Source organism: Macaca mulatta, chromosome 7, assembly GCF_049350105.2.
Source record: "Macaca mulatta isolate MMU2019108-1 chromosome 7, T2T-MMU8v2.0, whole genome shotgun sequence".
Lineage (NCBI taxonomy): Eukaryota > Metazoa > Chordata > Mammalia > Primates > Cercopithecidae > Macaca > Macaca mulatta.
The window spans coordinates 133,575,576-133,593,647 of record NC_133412.1 but is presented as its reverse complement, the minus strand read 5'-3'; the positions used below and the strand labels follow the sequence as shown (position 1 = coordinate 133,593,647).

General features: G+C 33.3%; 1 protein-coding gene across 1 annotated transcript in view; it reads left to right on the top strand.

The window, feature by feature from the left end:
* C7H14orf39 (chromosome 7 C14orf39 homolog) overlaps positions 1 to 18,072 on the top strand; it is a 59,820-nt gene that overhangs the window by 19,143 nt on the left and 22,605 nt on the right. The window contains exons 6-14 of the mRNA XM_077938818.1: positions 509 to 696; positions 790 to 832; positions 2,609 to 2,729; positions 3,663 to 3,754; positions 5,167 to 5,294; positions 6,418 to 6,494; positions 10,868 to 10,953; positions 11,049 to 11,107; positions 17,972 to 18,033. Coding sequence (XP_077794944.1) covers positions 509 to 696; positions 790 to 832; positions 2,609 to 2,729; positions 3,663 to 3,754; positions 5,167 to 5,294; positions 6,418 to 6,494; positions 10,868 to 10,953; positions 11,049 to 11,107; positions 17,972 to 18,033 — 856 coding nt within the window. The remainder of the gene's footprint in view (positions 1 to 508; positions 697 to 789; positions 833 to 2,608; positions 2,730 to 3,662; positions 3,755 to 5,166; positions 5,295 to 6,417; positions 6,495 to 10,867; positions 10,954 to 11,048; positions 11,108 to 17,971; positions 18,034 to 18,072) is intronic.

Here is an 18,072-nt window from a genome sequence, read left to right as displayed (position 1 = left end):
AGAGTTCTAACACATAGAACATGACTTCATGTGGTAATTTTAGCTAATGAAAATTGAAGATTAAAAATATATGGTTATAGAAGTAGCTGAGCTGGGGAGAGTAGAGACTCAGAAGCCAGGGGACATAGAGGTTCTACTAGGAGTAAGTGATCAGAAGAACCAGGTTCTGCAGTGTTAATTAAGAGCAGTACTAAAAAGAAATCATTCAGTTGGACAAATTTGATCATTGGTGACCTTGGGAAGAATAGCATCATTAAAATGATGGGAGTGGGAGTTAAATTGAATAGAATTAGGAAGTGAATAACTCAGATAATGAAGAAAAAGAGTCAAGTTGAGAAGTGTGGTGGAGTTAAGGAAAGTCTGAAGGACAGGCAATATTGAGGGAAGCAAGAATAAGAAGACATTTGATTTGCCTTTTATGCTTAATTTAATAGACTTTAACAGTCTATTTACAAAGCTTTTAGATCTATTGTTGTTACATAGACATAATTTCTTTTAATTTTAACAGAGAAATGTATCATGATTATATACGTCAATATAAAGAAGTTTTGAAGCAATACCAACTAAAATACTCAGAAACACCCTTTTCATGTGAATATTATGAGAAGAAAAGAGAACATGAAGAAATTCAAAGCAGAGTGTTGGCATGTACTGAACAATTAAAAATGAATGAAACAATTTTTATGAAATTTCGAGGTATTAATATTTTTATCATTTTGTTTTAATTATGGTATCTTTGTAACAAAAAGAAGATAATAAATCAGCTTATGCTATGACTTTGTTTTTCAGTGCCTGCTCCCTTTCCATCACTTATTAAATGGACATTAAACATGTATCCACAATAGTATTTGTACTTATAATTTTTATTAGATAAGCATTGTTTTGAATTTTGTTACTGTGTTTCCTTTGTGAGAATAACACGGATTTGTTTTGTGTTTAATTAAAAGATTTTAAAAGTCATTTTAAAGGTCATCTTGGATTCATTTTCATGTATATTCATGTGATCAGAAGCAAGCAACTTTGGTAAGAATAAAATGGCATATGTATTTGGGTTTAAGTGGTGTATCTTAGGAACCAAACCATGAAAATGTCATATTGGTCTGTCTTACCAAAGAAAATTCCAGTTAAATTGCTTGATTATTACTTGTTAGAATGGAAGGTGCAAAGGAGGTGAGTTACATTTATTCATTCATCTATCATTGGAAACCTACCTTGTGCCAGGCAATACTGAAGATGATACAGAGCTCTCTTCCAAGGAGCTCAGAGTTTAGTAGGGAAGACAGACATGTAAACAAATAATTCTAATACAGTACCACTGTAATAGATGCCTAAGTAATTCTTAATTGGTCTAAGTCTCACCTGTTCATCAGAGAGCTCTTCCCTGATGATGAACTTGAAACTTTAATCCTCTTTCAACCTCCGCAATCCTTCATATGCTTTCCTATCAGATTATAACTCCACTATTTGTACTAAGTCTTCTTTATCCCTGCATTCTACCTTCCTTTCTGTCTGCTTCATTCTAAACCATCCTTTTAACTCTTCTGCTGCTAGCTTTTTCCATGTTTTGGTTTTAGTCTCTTCGATTTTTTGCTGTTCATTTGCTGCCCATTTGTGCTTTAACTTTTCAGTGGGAAGGGGCAAAAGTTAGTAGATGCTGAAGGTATAGCAAGGGTTTAGGGAGTTGGATGTGGAATGGGATGAGATACAAGGTTGCATGACAAACAGGAAGAGGTGAATGGAGGTAGGAAGATTTGAAGATTAGGATTTAATTATCTGTATCTAACATTTTAATGGAAACTTGATAACAATAGACTTATAAATCATGATTCACCTGAAATTTTATATTCTATCTTATAAATCATACATATTTTAAGGCAGAATAGGAAAGCCCTGGTTAATTTTCTCTGGAATTCTTGTTAACTGTCACTATTCTATCATTTTCAAATTCTCCTAAATGGATTGTAATTTAGGACATTGTATTAGCTAAGAACCATGTGGAATGTCTATTAATAGCTGAGGATTTTTTACTTGAAATTGGGCACAAATCCAGTTCAAGTAGAAAGTCCAAATTGAAGATCTGCCTCTCTTTTGAGTTCTGTAGGGTACACTGATGAGCCTTACAGAGCAAGAAAAGGGAAATTTGGTCGATTTTGTTTTTGTCCAGCATACTGTTGTTGGCTTGAAATGGGTAGATTTTTAATATTGTCTTTGAACAAATAAATAATGGAAGCACATAAGAAGTTAAATTTGGGCCTGAATTATGTTTTATTAGTTATGGCAAGTGACACAATGAACTTTGATTTAAAAAGCAAAAAAAAAAAAAAAAAAAAAAAGACTACCCTGTGAAAATACTTAACTGAAATAATCCTAGCAAATATTTTGTATTAAATGTTATTTTTAAGCTCAATATATAACATAAACAATAAATTATCTTTGTTAGTCTGCCAAATGTTTATGTTATTCTCCTGTTTTCAGATACTGTTTTTAATATTGTTTACTGTTTATATGGAACATACATATAAATGATGTCACATAATCATTTCTGATATGGTATATATATTATAAATTTAAAATTTACTTACATGACATAGTTCCTTAACTTAAGAAGTGTTAATTTGAGATGTAAAACACAAGATATTCTTAAAAATGCCAGCAATTTTACCAAAAGTTCATCTGAATTGAAGAAAGAAGTAGATGAAATGGAAATAGAAATTAATTATTTAAACCAGGTATATATTTTGTTATATATTTCTAATATGTGTATTAATGTATAAATATAGTGGTATGTTAGTTGACAGTTTCAGAAGAGCTATTTTTATGACAGCCTGATATGGAGAAAGGTTTAAGATAATTTATTTGCCTCAGATTACCTTTGGAGCCAAAATGTATTTTAGGTACTGAATATATTAAACTGAGTTTTGGGGAATAGTTTAGCTTTCTTTGAGGTCTGAGGAGAGAACATGAGGAAGGAATAAGATGCAGCATAATAACAGGATTTTAAAGGCATTAAAAGACCTACGCCAGGGTTTTTTTAAAAGGTAGTAAATAAAGAAACTTGAAAAATACATGACTATAATCTTTAGCGAGCTAGGCTAGAACTAGTGTAGCCTTTTCCGTCTCAAAAAAAAATTATATTTTCTTGGATACGTTTGGATGCCATCCACGAAATTGTGGCTTTTATTTACATAGGTATGATAACCCATCAAAGTCGCTTCCAAATTCTGAGAAAAATTTGAATACCTTATTTTCCAAATGTTTGAAAATTCTGTTAAATATTGTATTCTTATCATTCATTAACTATGAGGTACTAAATAACAGTAATATCATTTTAGTAAACAGAAGAAAGTAGATGCCATTTCCTTTAAAATATATGGTAACTGTGTCCTTATGTAAGGAATCAATGTCTACTTTGCTTATGACTATCTGTTTTTAAAAAGATTGGAGTTCGTTAAAATCTACATTTGCCAGTGGAATTGTAAGGAAAAGTTAAAGGGGTGCGATTTATTGTTAATTTTGTTTTTGTTTTAATAACTGTAAATAGACGATAGTAGATACTATCAAAAATATGAATCTTATGATTATATAGAAAAACAGATAAAGCATATCTTTTTTACTGCTTTGCAAGTAATTATTTTGTTTTGCATTCCCATTTGTCTTTTTAGCAGATATCTAGGCATTATGAAACTAAGGCTCTTTCAGAAACTCTGGAAGAAAAGAACAAAAATGTAGAAAACAGAAAAGAACCGAAAGAAAGGTATAGGTAACCTTTAAAATTAGATTTTATGTGAACAGATATTTTGCATCTAAAAGTTTGATTCTATATTCCATCCCAAACCACTAATATTTACGCAGTATTGGTAAATTTTGTTGTGCAGGCTATTTTCTATTAATTTCTTATGAAAAATATTATTAACTTAAATATTATGAACTAGTACTAAAATCTGCTTGTTATTTAGTAAGGCTGAGGATAATATGTAAAGAGAAATAGAGTAGCAGCAGCAAATCTGCTGTTCTAGAACCTGTCAGTTGTATAAATCATCCAGTGTTTTCCATGATGGGCCAGCAATAGAATTAAAACAGAAACAATAGTGGGAATAGCAAGGTATTTACTTTTTTATCACCCTGTCCACCTTGACCAGTTCTTCCTTTGCTATAGAGTGAAGATGAGTCAAAGCATGCTGCTAAATGTGTGACATCGTATTTCCTTGTCTTTTGTTTTAGTGGTGATAAAATAGAGATCAGTTATAGAGGCAAAAAAAAAAAAAAAAAAAAAAAATGGGATCTGCCTGTTATCCTATGACAGAAAAATAGATGTATTACTATTGCTGTTTCTGATCAGCTTTTACTTTTCCCTCCTACTTAATCCTTTTTCATTCTTCTAAAACTCCTTTCCTTAAGTTCCATGGCCCTTAATCTGATTTTTCAACATACTCTTCTGTCAGGTTAATTTCCCTGATCCTACTTTTTTGGATGTGTTATTTTCTCGATTCCTCCACTCCCATGTACCACATTCAATGCAAGTATGTCTTTAATTTTATAATGAAGTTAATTGAAAAAATAGGTAAATAGACAGAATTTTACTTTATTGACCGCCTTTAAGAAAAATTCCATATATTGACAGAAACATATGAATATTTAGTCATTTTTAACTCAATATATATTCTGACAGTGTTTATTCTATTTCTTTGATTTAGGTAAAATTTAGTGAAAACTATTCCTTCAGTAAAAAACTTAAAAGACCCATTTATGATTATAATACTGTTTTAACAATTTCTGTATTCATGTTGGTTGATTTATTTCTGAATATGTCTTTTTAAAGTTTGAAGTACCATGAAATCTGAAGCATGCTATTTGTAGTTACAAGTTTTGGCTTAAAATGTTTTTGACATGTGTAGAAAGTCTTTTTCAATTATTATATTTTAAAAACAAGAGTGGACTATATTGGGAAGAGCACTGAACTTAATCAGGGGAAGTGTGGTTTTGCTCTGACACCACTACTAAGTAATTCAGTCATTTTGGGCAAGTCTATTAAATTCTTTGGAACTCAGTTTTATTATCTGCAAAATGAGTGGTTTTTATTATATAGTATCTAAATATGCCTCCTAGCTTTAAAATATGTTAATTTTAACTTATCTAATATTTAATGTAATTCACCTTTCTCTTTAGAATTTTTGAAAAAGATGAACATGTACCTGCATTTAATAAAACTCAAAGCAGTCAATTATTTCTTCCTTATGAATCTCAGAAATTAGTAAGACCAATAAAGATGCATTCTTCAGAACCAAGAATTGCAGGTATAATATCTGTTTGTTATTCAAAAACATTTTTTTTTTTGCAAACACACAGAAGAAATAAAAGGGAGCAATTTTATTTATCATTCGGTGTAAGTAAAAACAATACTGGGGACCTATAAACTCAAGAAAGTGCTGCTTTGAATCTTTCTGAGAGCAAACAAAATATGTCTTCTATACCTAACTTTTTTCTCTTGAGAAAGGAATTATTCACACAATAATTTTCAAAAACAGTGTCTGGCCTGGTTGCACAGCTATTAGAGGAGGATGAAAAATTACATATTTTTCATTTGAGGAGTTGATTATCAATATGTGTGACTTAGTTAAAAGACTTATGCTAATAGTATCTGTAACTTAGTCACTGAGATATTTGAGTCAAGTTTCATTCAGTGGCTCTGCAGATTAAATGAACTATTAGGTTGGTGCAAAAGTAATCACAGTTTTTGCCATTGCTTTTAATTAAAATTTAATGGCATTTGCCGTTACATAACGGTTTTGGCATTAAAAGTAATGGTAGGCCGGGCGCGGTGGCTCAAGCCTGTAATCCCAGCACTTTGGGAGGCCGAGACGGGCGGATCACGAGGTCAGGAGATCCAGACCATCCTGGATAACCCGGTGAAACCCCATCTCTACTAAAAAAAATACAAAAAACTAGCCGGGCGTTGTGGCGGGCGCCTGTAGTCCCAGCTACTCGGGAGGCTGAAGCAGGAGAATGGCGTAACCTGGGAGGCGGAGCTTGCAGCGAGCTGAGATCCGGCCACTGCACTCCAGCCTGGGGGACAGAGCGAAGCTCCGTCTCAAAAAAAAAAAAAAAGTAATGGTGAAAACCATGATTACTTTTGCGCCAACCTAATATATTATATTAGATTAACTACACTGGCTGGTTTCTTTGTCTCCTCAACCACTCTGTCTTCTTTGGTGTCATTTCATCTTCATAGTTATTGTAAAGCTATTATATAGTAAGGAATTAAGAGTTTTAAAATAATTTCATAATTTCATATTTTAATTTAAACTAAATATTCGTGTAGATTTGATTTTCTAAATTATAAGTTTAGGTTAAATGTTGGGGAAGATACTTGATTCTGTTTCCAGAGTTGATTTAAAGTAGTACTGTTTAATAATCTAGATGTAAAAGAAGAAAGTTCTGTGAATCAGTCAAAGCTTGCCAATATTGACTTCAGACAAAAAGAAAATGATACACAGGTAGGTATCTCTTTTTAGTAGTATAAATTAAATACCTGCTTGCATTAAATGTAATAATGAATGTACTACCCTTAAGACACAGACGGGGGTGTGTGTGTGTGTGTGTGTGTGTGATAAATTTATTAAATCAGCCATTAGTGCAAACTCAAGGTCTAAAAAATTTAAAGGTGTTTCAATATGGCATTCTGATTGTATACTGTAACTTGTCCCCTTATTCCTAAAAATAATAGAAAAAGATATTTTAAAATACCAAGCCCTGTACATAGTAGACCCAAAACTGTGAGAAATTCCTGAAGGAAAAATAGCAGGATTGGATTGAAGAGGTAAATTATTGCCCAGGACATGCATAGGATAATACTGTTCCACAAGATAAAGGTATATGGACAATGAGTAAGGTAATTTGTTGCATTACCTCAGTCGTAGTTAGTTTACTTAACCCCCTGTTCATCTTATATCCACTGTATCTTTGGCCAGGCATCAGCAGTGGAATGACTGTCTCCAGGTGGAAGCAGTGAATATGGAAGTTTGGGTGAGAGAGATAGGCAGGTCCCCTGGGTGGTTCTTGATGCCCATGAAGAGTAAGGAGCATACCACCCAGAGAGCTAACTGCTGCTGGCACACTTTTTTATCTTTCCCCATTCTTCCTGAAAATAGTCCAGAGGGAAAGCCTCAATGAAAAATATAATTGTTCTTACACTGGTAATGGTGACCAAAGTAATTAGTGAAACTCAAGTGTAAACATGTATAACTTAAAAAAATTTTTAAATCTGGTACTGAAATTCCAGATAATGTCAATATGGGATGAAGGTGGAAAAATAAATGAGAAAAATAAGTTTACTAGAGTTCTATTTTTTATTTAAGGATAGAGGTAGGGAGAAGATATGAACACTGATGAACTCCATACATTGTTGGAAAAATGTAAATTTATGCATATATATTAAACATTTAACGGTAACCACCGGAAGAGAAATAGAATGTGTTAGTTTTAAAAAAGTAGAATAAAATAGATAAAACAAAATTAATTAGTCCAACAAAAGACAGTAATGGGGGTAAAAATAAAACAGCTAGAAAGCATTGTAAATAGAAAACGAATAAGGTGCCAGAAATAGTTCTGAACAAATTAGTAACCACAAAAATGTGACTGAGTTAAACCCCCATTAAAAGACAGAACTACTTCTATGGGATATATAAACAAAATACGAGTATATGCTATTAAAGCAGAAGAGCAGAAACAACTTGACATTGAGGCTGAAAAAAAAAGAAAATATATCAGGCAAATGCAAACAAAAACAAGGCAGATGTAACAATGTTGTATGAAATAGAGTTCAGGGTGAAAAGCATTAATGGGGTAAATACATTTCATATTTTTAAAAAGAACAATTTACCAAGAAATTATAAAAACCACAATGTGCTAAATTATTTCAAGTTTCAAAATATGTAAAGCAGAATTTGACAGACTTTCAAATAAATGGTTAAATACACAGTTAAGAAGCTTAATATAGTCTCTCAAAAAAAAGTACTGATTGTGAGTTTAGGAGTTGAGTTTGGCTATATGTGAAACAATATAAAACTAAACCAGTGAAATGATAGCATCTTAAACAAAATAAACATGAATTTTTCTCTTACTTGCCATAAAATTCTAAAGTAGGTGATTCAGATTCAGGACTGATAGCATCATCTCAACAATGTCGTTATTTCTCAAGCTTCATCTATGTTTTGTTTTCCTGCTATTTTTCATGCTATGCTTTTACCTTTAGGTCACTTCATGGTCAGAAGGTAACTATGTAAATGTGCCATCATATCTGCCTTCCAGGCAGGAAAGAAATAGGGGAGAAGGGCCAGCTGAGTCAGCCCCATTTTTAAGGATTTTTCCCGGAAGCTCCGTAAACAATTTATGATATCATTTCACTGGCCAGAACTTGGTCACTTGGGTACCTCTATCTGCAGGAGAGGTTGGGAAACAGGGTTTTTTTGTTTGTTTCTTTGTTTTTTAAAGTAGAACACAAGGAGAAATTAGATTTTGGATAGGACAGGCAAATGGCAGTTTCTGCCACAGAGGTAAATCAAATGGGTGAAAAATAAATAAGAATTTAGGGAATCTGAATAGCACAATTAGCAAACTTTGTGCTCAACATACACAGAATACAGTTAAGTTTTTATTTGCATTAACCAAAATTGACCCATTACTAGAATAAAAAGTATATCTCAATGAATTCTAAAAAGTTGCTATTTTTACTTACTATAATTTAAAAAATACAAGTCAAACACAACGGTAGCCCTCCCCTAAAAAACTTGCAAGATAAAGAGGGGGATCTGTATGGCCATATGTCAAAATATCCATTATTTTTCTTCTTTCCTTGAGGTATAATTCATATACCATGAAAGTTACCACTTAAAAGTGTAGATTTAGTGGTTTTTAGTGTATCATAAGGTTGTGCAACCATTATCACTCTAATTCCAGAATATTTCCATCACCCGAAACATTTGTAAATATTATCAAAACATAGTAATTATAACAATGTGGTGAAGGAAAAAGACAAAGTGAACAACAGACTACATAAAAATAAAAACTTATATGTGACAAAAGACACTAACAAAGTTAAAAGACAATAACAAAATGAGCAAAATATTGGTATCCGCAATGTATACTATATAAAGAAGTACATAGTAACTCTTACAAATTAATAAAGAGATAATAAAAATGGACAAAAAATAAGAAGGCAGTTTATAAAAAGGGAAAGCCAAAGGATCACTAAATGTAACAAGATGCCAGACCCCAGAAGTACAGGGAAATGCAAATTAAACCATTGAAATGCCTGGTTTTACCTATCAGGTTAGCAGACTTAAAATATTTGCTTGGTAATATTTAGTGAGGTCAAGAATAGTGGAAGTGTAATTTGGTACAACCACTTTGGAGGACTGATTCACAATATAAATTTATTACAAATAAAAATGTATATAGTTAGCAGTTCTACTGCTTGACATCTACTCGAAACAAATATTTGAAATATTTGTACAGGTATTTGTACCAGGAGACATATACAGACATGTATTCTCCTTACAGGTGTGTCCAGTCTTTTGACTTGCCTGGGCCATACTGGAAAAAGAGAATTGTATTGGGCCGCACATAAAATACACTAACACTAACAATAGCTGATGAACTAAAAAATAAATAAATAAAATAAAACCTTGAAAAAAATCTCATGTTTTAAGAAAGTTTACAAATTTGTATTGGGCCACAGTCAGAGCCATTTTGGACCGCATGCAGCCTGCAGGCAATGGGTTGAACAAGCTTGGTTTAAAGCATACATCAAAACAGTAGCATCACTTGTTCTTTAAAGGAGGTTGACACTTTTTCTTACAGTTGAAGAGCACAGAAAGATGACGGAATTAAGATCAATGTCTGTTATAGCAAAAATAAATGAGATAAACTTTTCTGTTAAAACTATATTTTCATTTTGAGTCAAATAACAAAAAGCAGAGACTCTTTAAAATGAGTGATTCAAGGAGGACAAAAGGCTTGAAACAAACATTAATAAAACAATGGTTTAGATATTAATATTAAACAATTTGTTTTTGAGACAAAGTGTTGCTGTGTCACTTCCAGGTTGGAGTGTAGTGGCGTGATCATGGCTCACTGTAGCCTTGAAATCCTGGGCTCGATGGATCGTCCCACCTCAACCCCACCCTTGCTCCCCCCATCGCCAGTAGCTAGGACATCAGGCTACCAAACTCAGCTAATTTTTAAATGTTTTGTAGAGATAGGGTCTCACTATGTTGTACAGGCTGGTCTTGAATTCCTGGTGCTCAAGTGATCCTCTGGCCTCAGTCCCTGAAAGTATTGGGATTACAGGCATAAGTCACCACTCCCAGCTAGATATTAATATTAAACAATTTAAGGTTAAAATGGAATAATAGCTTTTTTACATATATATAAAAAAGGAAAGTTTCAGCTTTTAATCTTTTACTCTGTTGTTTTGCTTTCCTGTGTTGAATTTGAGAGCTAATAGAGAATGGAGGGACACAGAAATCAGATAATCAGTTGAGAAACTGGTAAGATTTAGTTGATGAGTCATGAATATGGGTGGTATAAATTTTAAAAGGCTTATCTTAAATATAGAAATACTACTACAGATCGTTACTATACTTGTCAAAGACATTAAATTCTTAAACTTTTTTGTTTCTCAGCATTTGACTTAATGTTTTGTATGTAGTGGTTTCAGTTAATGTGTGTAGTGGTTGATGTTGATAATGATGGTAATGATGGTAAGGATGAAATGCTAACGAAATGAGAGTTCTGAGTTGCTATGACAAGGAAAAAATTTTTTATTGTTTTGTATAGCCAAGTCAGATGCTTAATTTCTTTCTTTCAGATGTTTAATGACTCTGCTGTGGATAACCATTCAAAATGTTCACATATTACGGCTATCAAAAGTTCACAAAAGTTTATGCAAGTCAGGTAACTTCTAAAAATAAGAAAATGCTTTAACCTCTGAAATAATTTATGGATATCAACTCAGAAAAAATACAAAAATTATATTTATTCTATTTTAGATTGTTAACTCCACAGAAACAATCAAATTCCAATCAGTGGTTTGAAAAAGGAGATAAAGGTATTTGCCGTTTATATTTTTTCTAAGAAGTAGGGGTAACAAATTATATGAGGCTTTTATAGTAGTCAACTAAATTGTTGGCATTATTTGCATCTCTGGTTAACTGACCATGCATGCCAGGCTTTAAAATACATCTTCCCTAAATACATTTTATTGTAGAATATTTTATTGTAGAATATTTAAGTGAAGGAGAAATAAAACCCTTTACAGACAAGCAAATGCTTAGAGATTTTGTCACCACCAGGCCTGCCCTACAAGAGATCCTGAAGGAAGCACTAAACATGGAAAGGAACAACTGGTACCAGCCATTGCAAGAACATGCCAAAATGTAAAGACCATCAACACTAGGAGGAAACTGCATCAATTAACGAGCAAAATAACCAGCTAATATCATAACGACAGGATCAAGTTCACACATAACAATATTAACCTTAAATGTAAATGGACTAAATGGTCCAATTGAAAGACACAGACTGGCATATTGGATAAAGACTGAAGACCCATCAGTGGGCTGTATTCAGGAGACGCATCTCACATGCAGAGACACACATAGGCTCAAAATAAAGGGATGGTGGAAGATCTACCAAGCAAATGGAAAACAAAAAAAGGCAGGGGTTGCGATCCTAGTCTCTGATAAAACAGACTTTAAACCAACAAAGATCAAAAGAGACAAAGAAGGCCATTACATAATGGCAAAGGGATCAATTCAACAAGAAGAGCTAACTATCTAAAATATATATGCGCCCAATACAGGAGCATCCAGATTCATAAAGCAAGTCCTTAGAGACTTAAAAGAGACTTAGACTCCCATACAATAATCATGGGAGACTTTAACACCCCACTGTCAACATTAGACAGATCAACGAGACAGAAAGTTAACAAGGATATCAAGGAATTGAACTCAGGTCTGCACCAAGCGGACCTAATAGACATCTACAGAACTCTCCACCTCAAATCAACAGACTATACATTCTTCTCAGCACCACATCACACTTATTCCAAAATTGACCACATAGTTGGAAGTAAAGCACTCCTCAGCAAATGTAAAAGAACAGAAATTATAACAAACTGTCTCTCAGACCACAGTGCAATCAAACTAGAACTCAGGACTAAGAAACTCAATCAAAACCACTCAACTATATGGAAACTGAACAACCTGCTCCTGAATGACTACTGGGTACATAACAAAATGAAGGCAGAAATAAAGATGTTCTTTGATATCAATGAGAACAAAGATACAACATACCAGAATCTCTGGGACACATTTAAAGCAGTGTGTAGAGGGAAATTTATAGCACTAAATGCCCACAAGAATAAGCAGGAAAGATCTAAAATTGACACTCTAACATCGCAATTAAAAGAACTCGAGAAGCAAGAGCAAACACATTCAAAAGCTAGCAGAAGGCAAGAAATAACTAAGATCAGAGCAGAAATGAAGAAGACGGAGACACAAAAACCCTTCAAAAATCAATGAATCCAAGAGCTGGTTTTTTGAAAAGATCAACAAAATTGATAGACTGCTAGCAAGACTAATAAAGAAGAAAAGACAGAAGAATCAAGTAGACACAATAAAAATGATAAAGGGGATATCACCACTGATCCCACAGAAATACAAACTACCATCAGAGAATATTATAAACCCTCGACACAAATAAACTAGAAAACCTAGAAGAAATGGATAAATTCCTGGACACATATACTCTCCCAAGACTAAACCAGGAAGAACTTGAATCCTTGAATAGACCAATAGCAGGCTCTGAAATTGAGGCAATAATTAACAGCCTACCAACCAGAAAAAGTCCAGGACCAGATTCACAGCCGAATTCTTCCAGAGGTATGAGGAGGAGCTGGTACCATTCCTTCAGAAACTATTCCAATCAATAGAAAAAGAAGGAATCCTCCCTCACTCATTTTATGAGGCCAACATCATCCTGATACCAAAACCTGGCAGAGACACAACAAAAAGAATTTTAGACCAACATCCCTGATGAACATCAATACAAAAATCGTCAATAAAATACTGGCAAACCGAATCCAGCAGCACATCAAAAAGCTTATCTACCATGATCAAGTGGGTTTCATCCCTGGGATGCAAGGCTGGTTCAACATATGCAAATCAATAAATGTAATCCAGTATATAAACAGAACCAAAGACAAAAACTACATGATTATCTCAATAGATGCAGAAACGGCCTTTGACAAAATTCAACAGACCTTCATGATAAAAACTCTCAATAAATTTGGTATTGATGGAATGTATCTCAAAATAATAAGAGCTATTTATGACAAACCCACAGCCAATATCATACTGAATGGGCAAAAACTGGAAGCATTCCCTTTGAAAACTGGCACAAGACAGGGATGCCCTCTCTCACCACTCCTATTCAACATAGTGTTGGAAGTGCTGGCCAGGGCAATCAGGCAGAAGAAAGAAAGAAAGGGTATTCAGTTAGGAAAAGAAGAAGTCAAATTGTCCCATTTGCAGATGACATGATTGTATATTTAGAAAACCCCATCGTCTCAGCCCAAAATCTCTTAAGCTGATAAGCAACTTCAGCAAAGTCTCAGGATACAAAATCGATGTGCAAAAATCACAAGCATTCTTATACACCAATAACATACAAACAGAGAGCGAAATCATGAATGAACTCACATTCACAATTGCTACAAAGAGAATAAAATACCTAGGAATTCAATTCACAAGGGATGTGAAGGACCTCTTCAAGGAGAACTGTAAACCACTGCTCAGTGAAATAAAAGAAGATACAAACAAATGGAAGAACATTCCATGCTCATGGATAGGAAGAATCAATATTGTGAAAATGGCCATACTGCCCAAGGTAATTTATGGATTCAATGCCATCCCCATTAAGCTACCAATGACTTTCTTCACATAATTGGAAAAAATTGCTTTAAAGTTCATATGGAGCCAAAAAAGAGCCCGCATTGCCAAGACAATCCTAAGCCAAAAGAACAAAGCTGGAGGCATCACGCTACCTGACTTCAAACTACACTACAAGGCTACAGTAACCAAAACAGCATGGTACTGGTACCAAAACAGAGGTATAGACCAATGGAACAGAACAGGGCCCTCAGAAATAATACCACACATCTACAGCCATCTGATCTTTGACAAACCTGACAAAAACAAGAAAGGGAGAAAGGATTCCTATTTAATAAATGGTGCTGGAAAAATTGGCTAGCCATAAGTAGAAAGCTGAAACGGGATCCTTTCCTTACTCCTTACACGAAGATTAATTCAAGATGGATTAGAGACTTAAATGTTAGACCTAAAACCATAAAAACTCTAGAAGAAAACCTAGGTAATACCATTCAGGACATAGGCATGCTCAAGGTCTTCATGTCTAAAACACCAAAAGTAATGGCAACAAAAGCCAAAATTGACAAATGGGATCTCATTAAACTAAAGAGCTTCTGCATGGCAAAAGAAACTACCATCAGAGTGAACAGGCAACCTACAGAATGGGAGAAAATTTTTGCAATCTACTCATCTGACAAAGGACTAATATCCAGAACCTACAAGGAACCCAAACAAATTTACAAGAAAAAAACAAACAACCCCATCAAAAAGTGGGCAAAGATATGAACAGACACTTCTTAAAAGAAGACATTTATACAGCCAACAGACACATGAAAAAATTCTCATCATCACTCACCATCAGAGAAATGCAAATCAAAACCACAATGAGATACCATCTCACACCAGTTAGAATGGCGATCATTAAAAAGTCAGGAAACAACAGGTGCTGGAGAGGATGTGGAGAAATAGGAACACTTTTACAGTGTTGGTGGGATTGTAAACTAGTTCAACCATTGTGGAAAACCGTGTGGCGATTCCTCAAGGATCTAGAACTAGAAATACCATTTGACCCAGCCATCCCATTACTGGGTATATATCCAAAGGATTATAAATCATGCTGCTATAAAGACACATGCACACGTATGTTTATTGCGGCACTATTCACAATAGCAAAGACTTGGAATCAACCCAAATGTCCATCAGTGACAGACTGGATTAAGAAAATGTGACACATATACACCATGGAATACTATGCAGCCATCAAAAAGGATGAGTTCGTGTCCTTTGTAGGAACATGGATGAAGCTGGAAACCATCATTCTCAGCAAACTATCACAAGAACAGAAAACCAAACACTGCATGTTCTCACTCATAGGCGGGAATTGAACAATGAGATCACTTGGACACAGGAAGAGGAACATCACACACTGGGGCCTATTGTGGGGAGGGGGGAGAGGAGGGGGATAGCATTAGGAGATATACCTAATGTAAATGACAAGTTAATGGGTGCAGCACACCTACATGGCATATGTATGCATATGTAACAAACCTGCACGTTGTGCACATGTACCCTAGAACTTAAAGTATATAAAAACAAAAGAATATTTGGAAAACAAAAAAAGATATAAAGAAAACAAAAATATCATCACTCAGATGTAACTGAACATCATAAATACTGGTGTATACCGGTTTTTTATGCATTTTTATTCTTTTTTCCTCCAAGTTTGAATCATATTTTATACATAATTTTTATTCTTTTTTCCCACTTGATATACTATTTAGGTTATTTCTCTATGTCAGTAAATATATTTTATTTGTAATGATCGCATAATGTTCCATTGTGTGGATATGCCGTAATTTATTTAGTCATTCTTTCACGTGGAATATTTTAGTTTTTTTTTTTTTTCAGTTTTTTTGCTATTATAAATAATGCCTCTATATTCTTTTACATTAATCCTTTAAACCCTTGGACTATTTTCTTTGAATAAAGTTACTGAAGGGTCACAGGATATATATATGAATTTATCATCCCCAAGTCATCTAGCTTTTCTAACTTTGACACACCCTTGAAAATATAAACTCATTCTCTGTATGTATATACACACACATGTGTATACATGTATGTATATGTATATTAACATAATGGTGAATGTATATATAATATATACTACACAGATGGATATATTTTTATAAACTAGTAATGCATAACAATTGCTCTATTAAAGTATATAAAAGTCTATATCTCTTTTTGTCTCATAACTGACTTTTGTTTTGAAGTTTTAAAAATGCCTTATTCTGACAACATGAAATGGATGTATATTTAGAATGCTCATTTAATATACTATGAGTCTTTTTGTCACACTCAGTATAGGATTCACCCAACACAGTATGCTTAATCCACAAAGATGCTCCTTCTGAGAGAAAAAAAATTATATATTACCTGTGTAGGTGATCTGTTTCACCTGTTTATAATCTATATACGCCAAGCTGACAGAGTGTTTGACAAGGAGGAATAGCCAATCTCTAGGAATATGGGGAAATGCACATATCTCACATAGCCCTACCTGCTGTGGAGCATGTATAGTGTGGCTTCGTACCCAAGAATGAATACAATTATTTTGGAATTTAAAAATTTTTTCAATAATTTTCAAACCTAGCTTTTGAAGAAAGTAATATGTGGTAAAAAAATAATGCTTATGACTTAAATTTAAGAGACAAAAAGTATAAAACTCTCAGAAGATCAAATAGAAAAACATCTTCATGACTTCAAGATAGGAAAGGATTTCTCAAGCATTAAAAAGTCCAATCATGAAAGAAAGATGGAGAAATTTGGCAATATTAAAATTAAGAATTTCTGTTTATCAAAAGATACCATAAAAAGAGTACAAGGGCAAATAATATATTTGAAGTACATAAAACTTTCAAAAGAGTAGTTTCCAAAATGTGTAAAGCACTTCTATAAATGAAGAAGAAAAAAGCAGACAACCCAATTAGAAATATGTGCAAAGTATAAAAGTATACACTTTAGAAAAGAGAATCTTTTGTGGCAGATAAACATATGAAAATCAGGTAACTCAAAATAAAACTACAGTGAGGTATCATTACACATCCACCAGATTAGCAAAACTTAAAAAGTCTAACAATACTAAGTAGGAGAATGTAGGACAATAGGAATTCTCATAAACTATTGGTGGGAACTCCATTAATAAATGACTACATATTGAGACCATACCTAAATTATAATTGGAGCTAATCATTTTGTCTGGTGATATTGAATGATTTCCTGGAGTAATTCAGAATGACAGGTTACCACAAAAAATTGGTACAACCGTTTGGAAAAATTTGGCATCTAGTAAAATTAGAGATATACATACCCCATACCTCGTAGTTCCAATCCTAGGTATATACTAGAGAAATAGAAGTACATACATGCAAGGATATACGTAAAAGAATGTTCATAATATCATTGGTTGTACATGAAAGCAGAAACACTTCAAATATCCATTTGCAATAGAATGGATAGATATATTGTGTTTGTGCAATGGAATACTTTACATCAGTAAAAATAAGAGAACTGTGTCTTTGTGCGATAATATGGATGCATCTTACAAGCATATGCAAAACAAAAAACCAAAACATAAGAGCATACATATGTTATTATATAACATTTAAAACAGGAAAAATAGGCTATATTATTTAGATGATAAAACAAAGCCAACTAAGGAAATGATTGTCACAAAAGTCAGGATAGTGATTACCTCTGAGGAGCAAGACTTGGTGAATGTGAAACTTTTTAGAGTGCTCATGATGTTGGATTTCTTTACCTGGGTAAAGAAACATGGGTATTCTCTTTATAATTTTGTTTATTAAACTGTTCATATTTTTTATTCTCTTATCTGTATGTATTATGTTGAACCATATGAACTTGCCATTTTTGCAGGTTAAAACAGCTAAATATTAGCTATTTCAAATGGCTAGACTAATGTTTTATTTTACAATAAAATTACAAAAAGAGAAAAATAGTTTGTTCTTATATGACAGCAGATGCTGAGTATGGAGATAAAGGGACAGTAAGACAAGTAAGAGAATCAAAATGTACTCCACAAGTAAGTCAAATATTTTATTTCTAATTTCTAAGAAAAAAT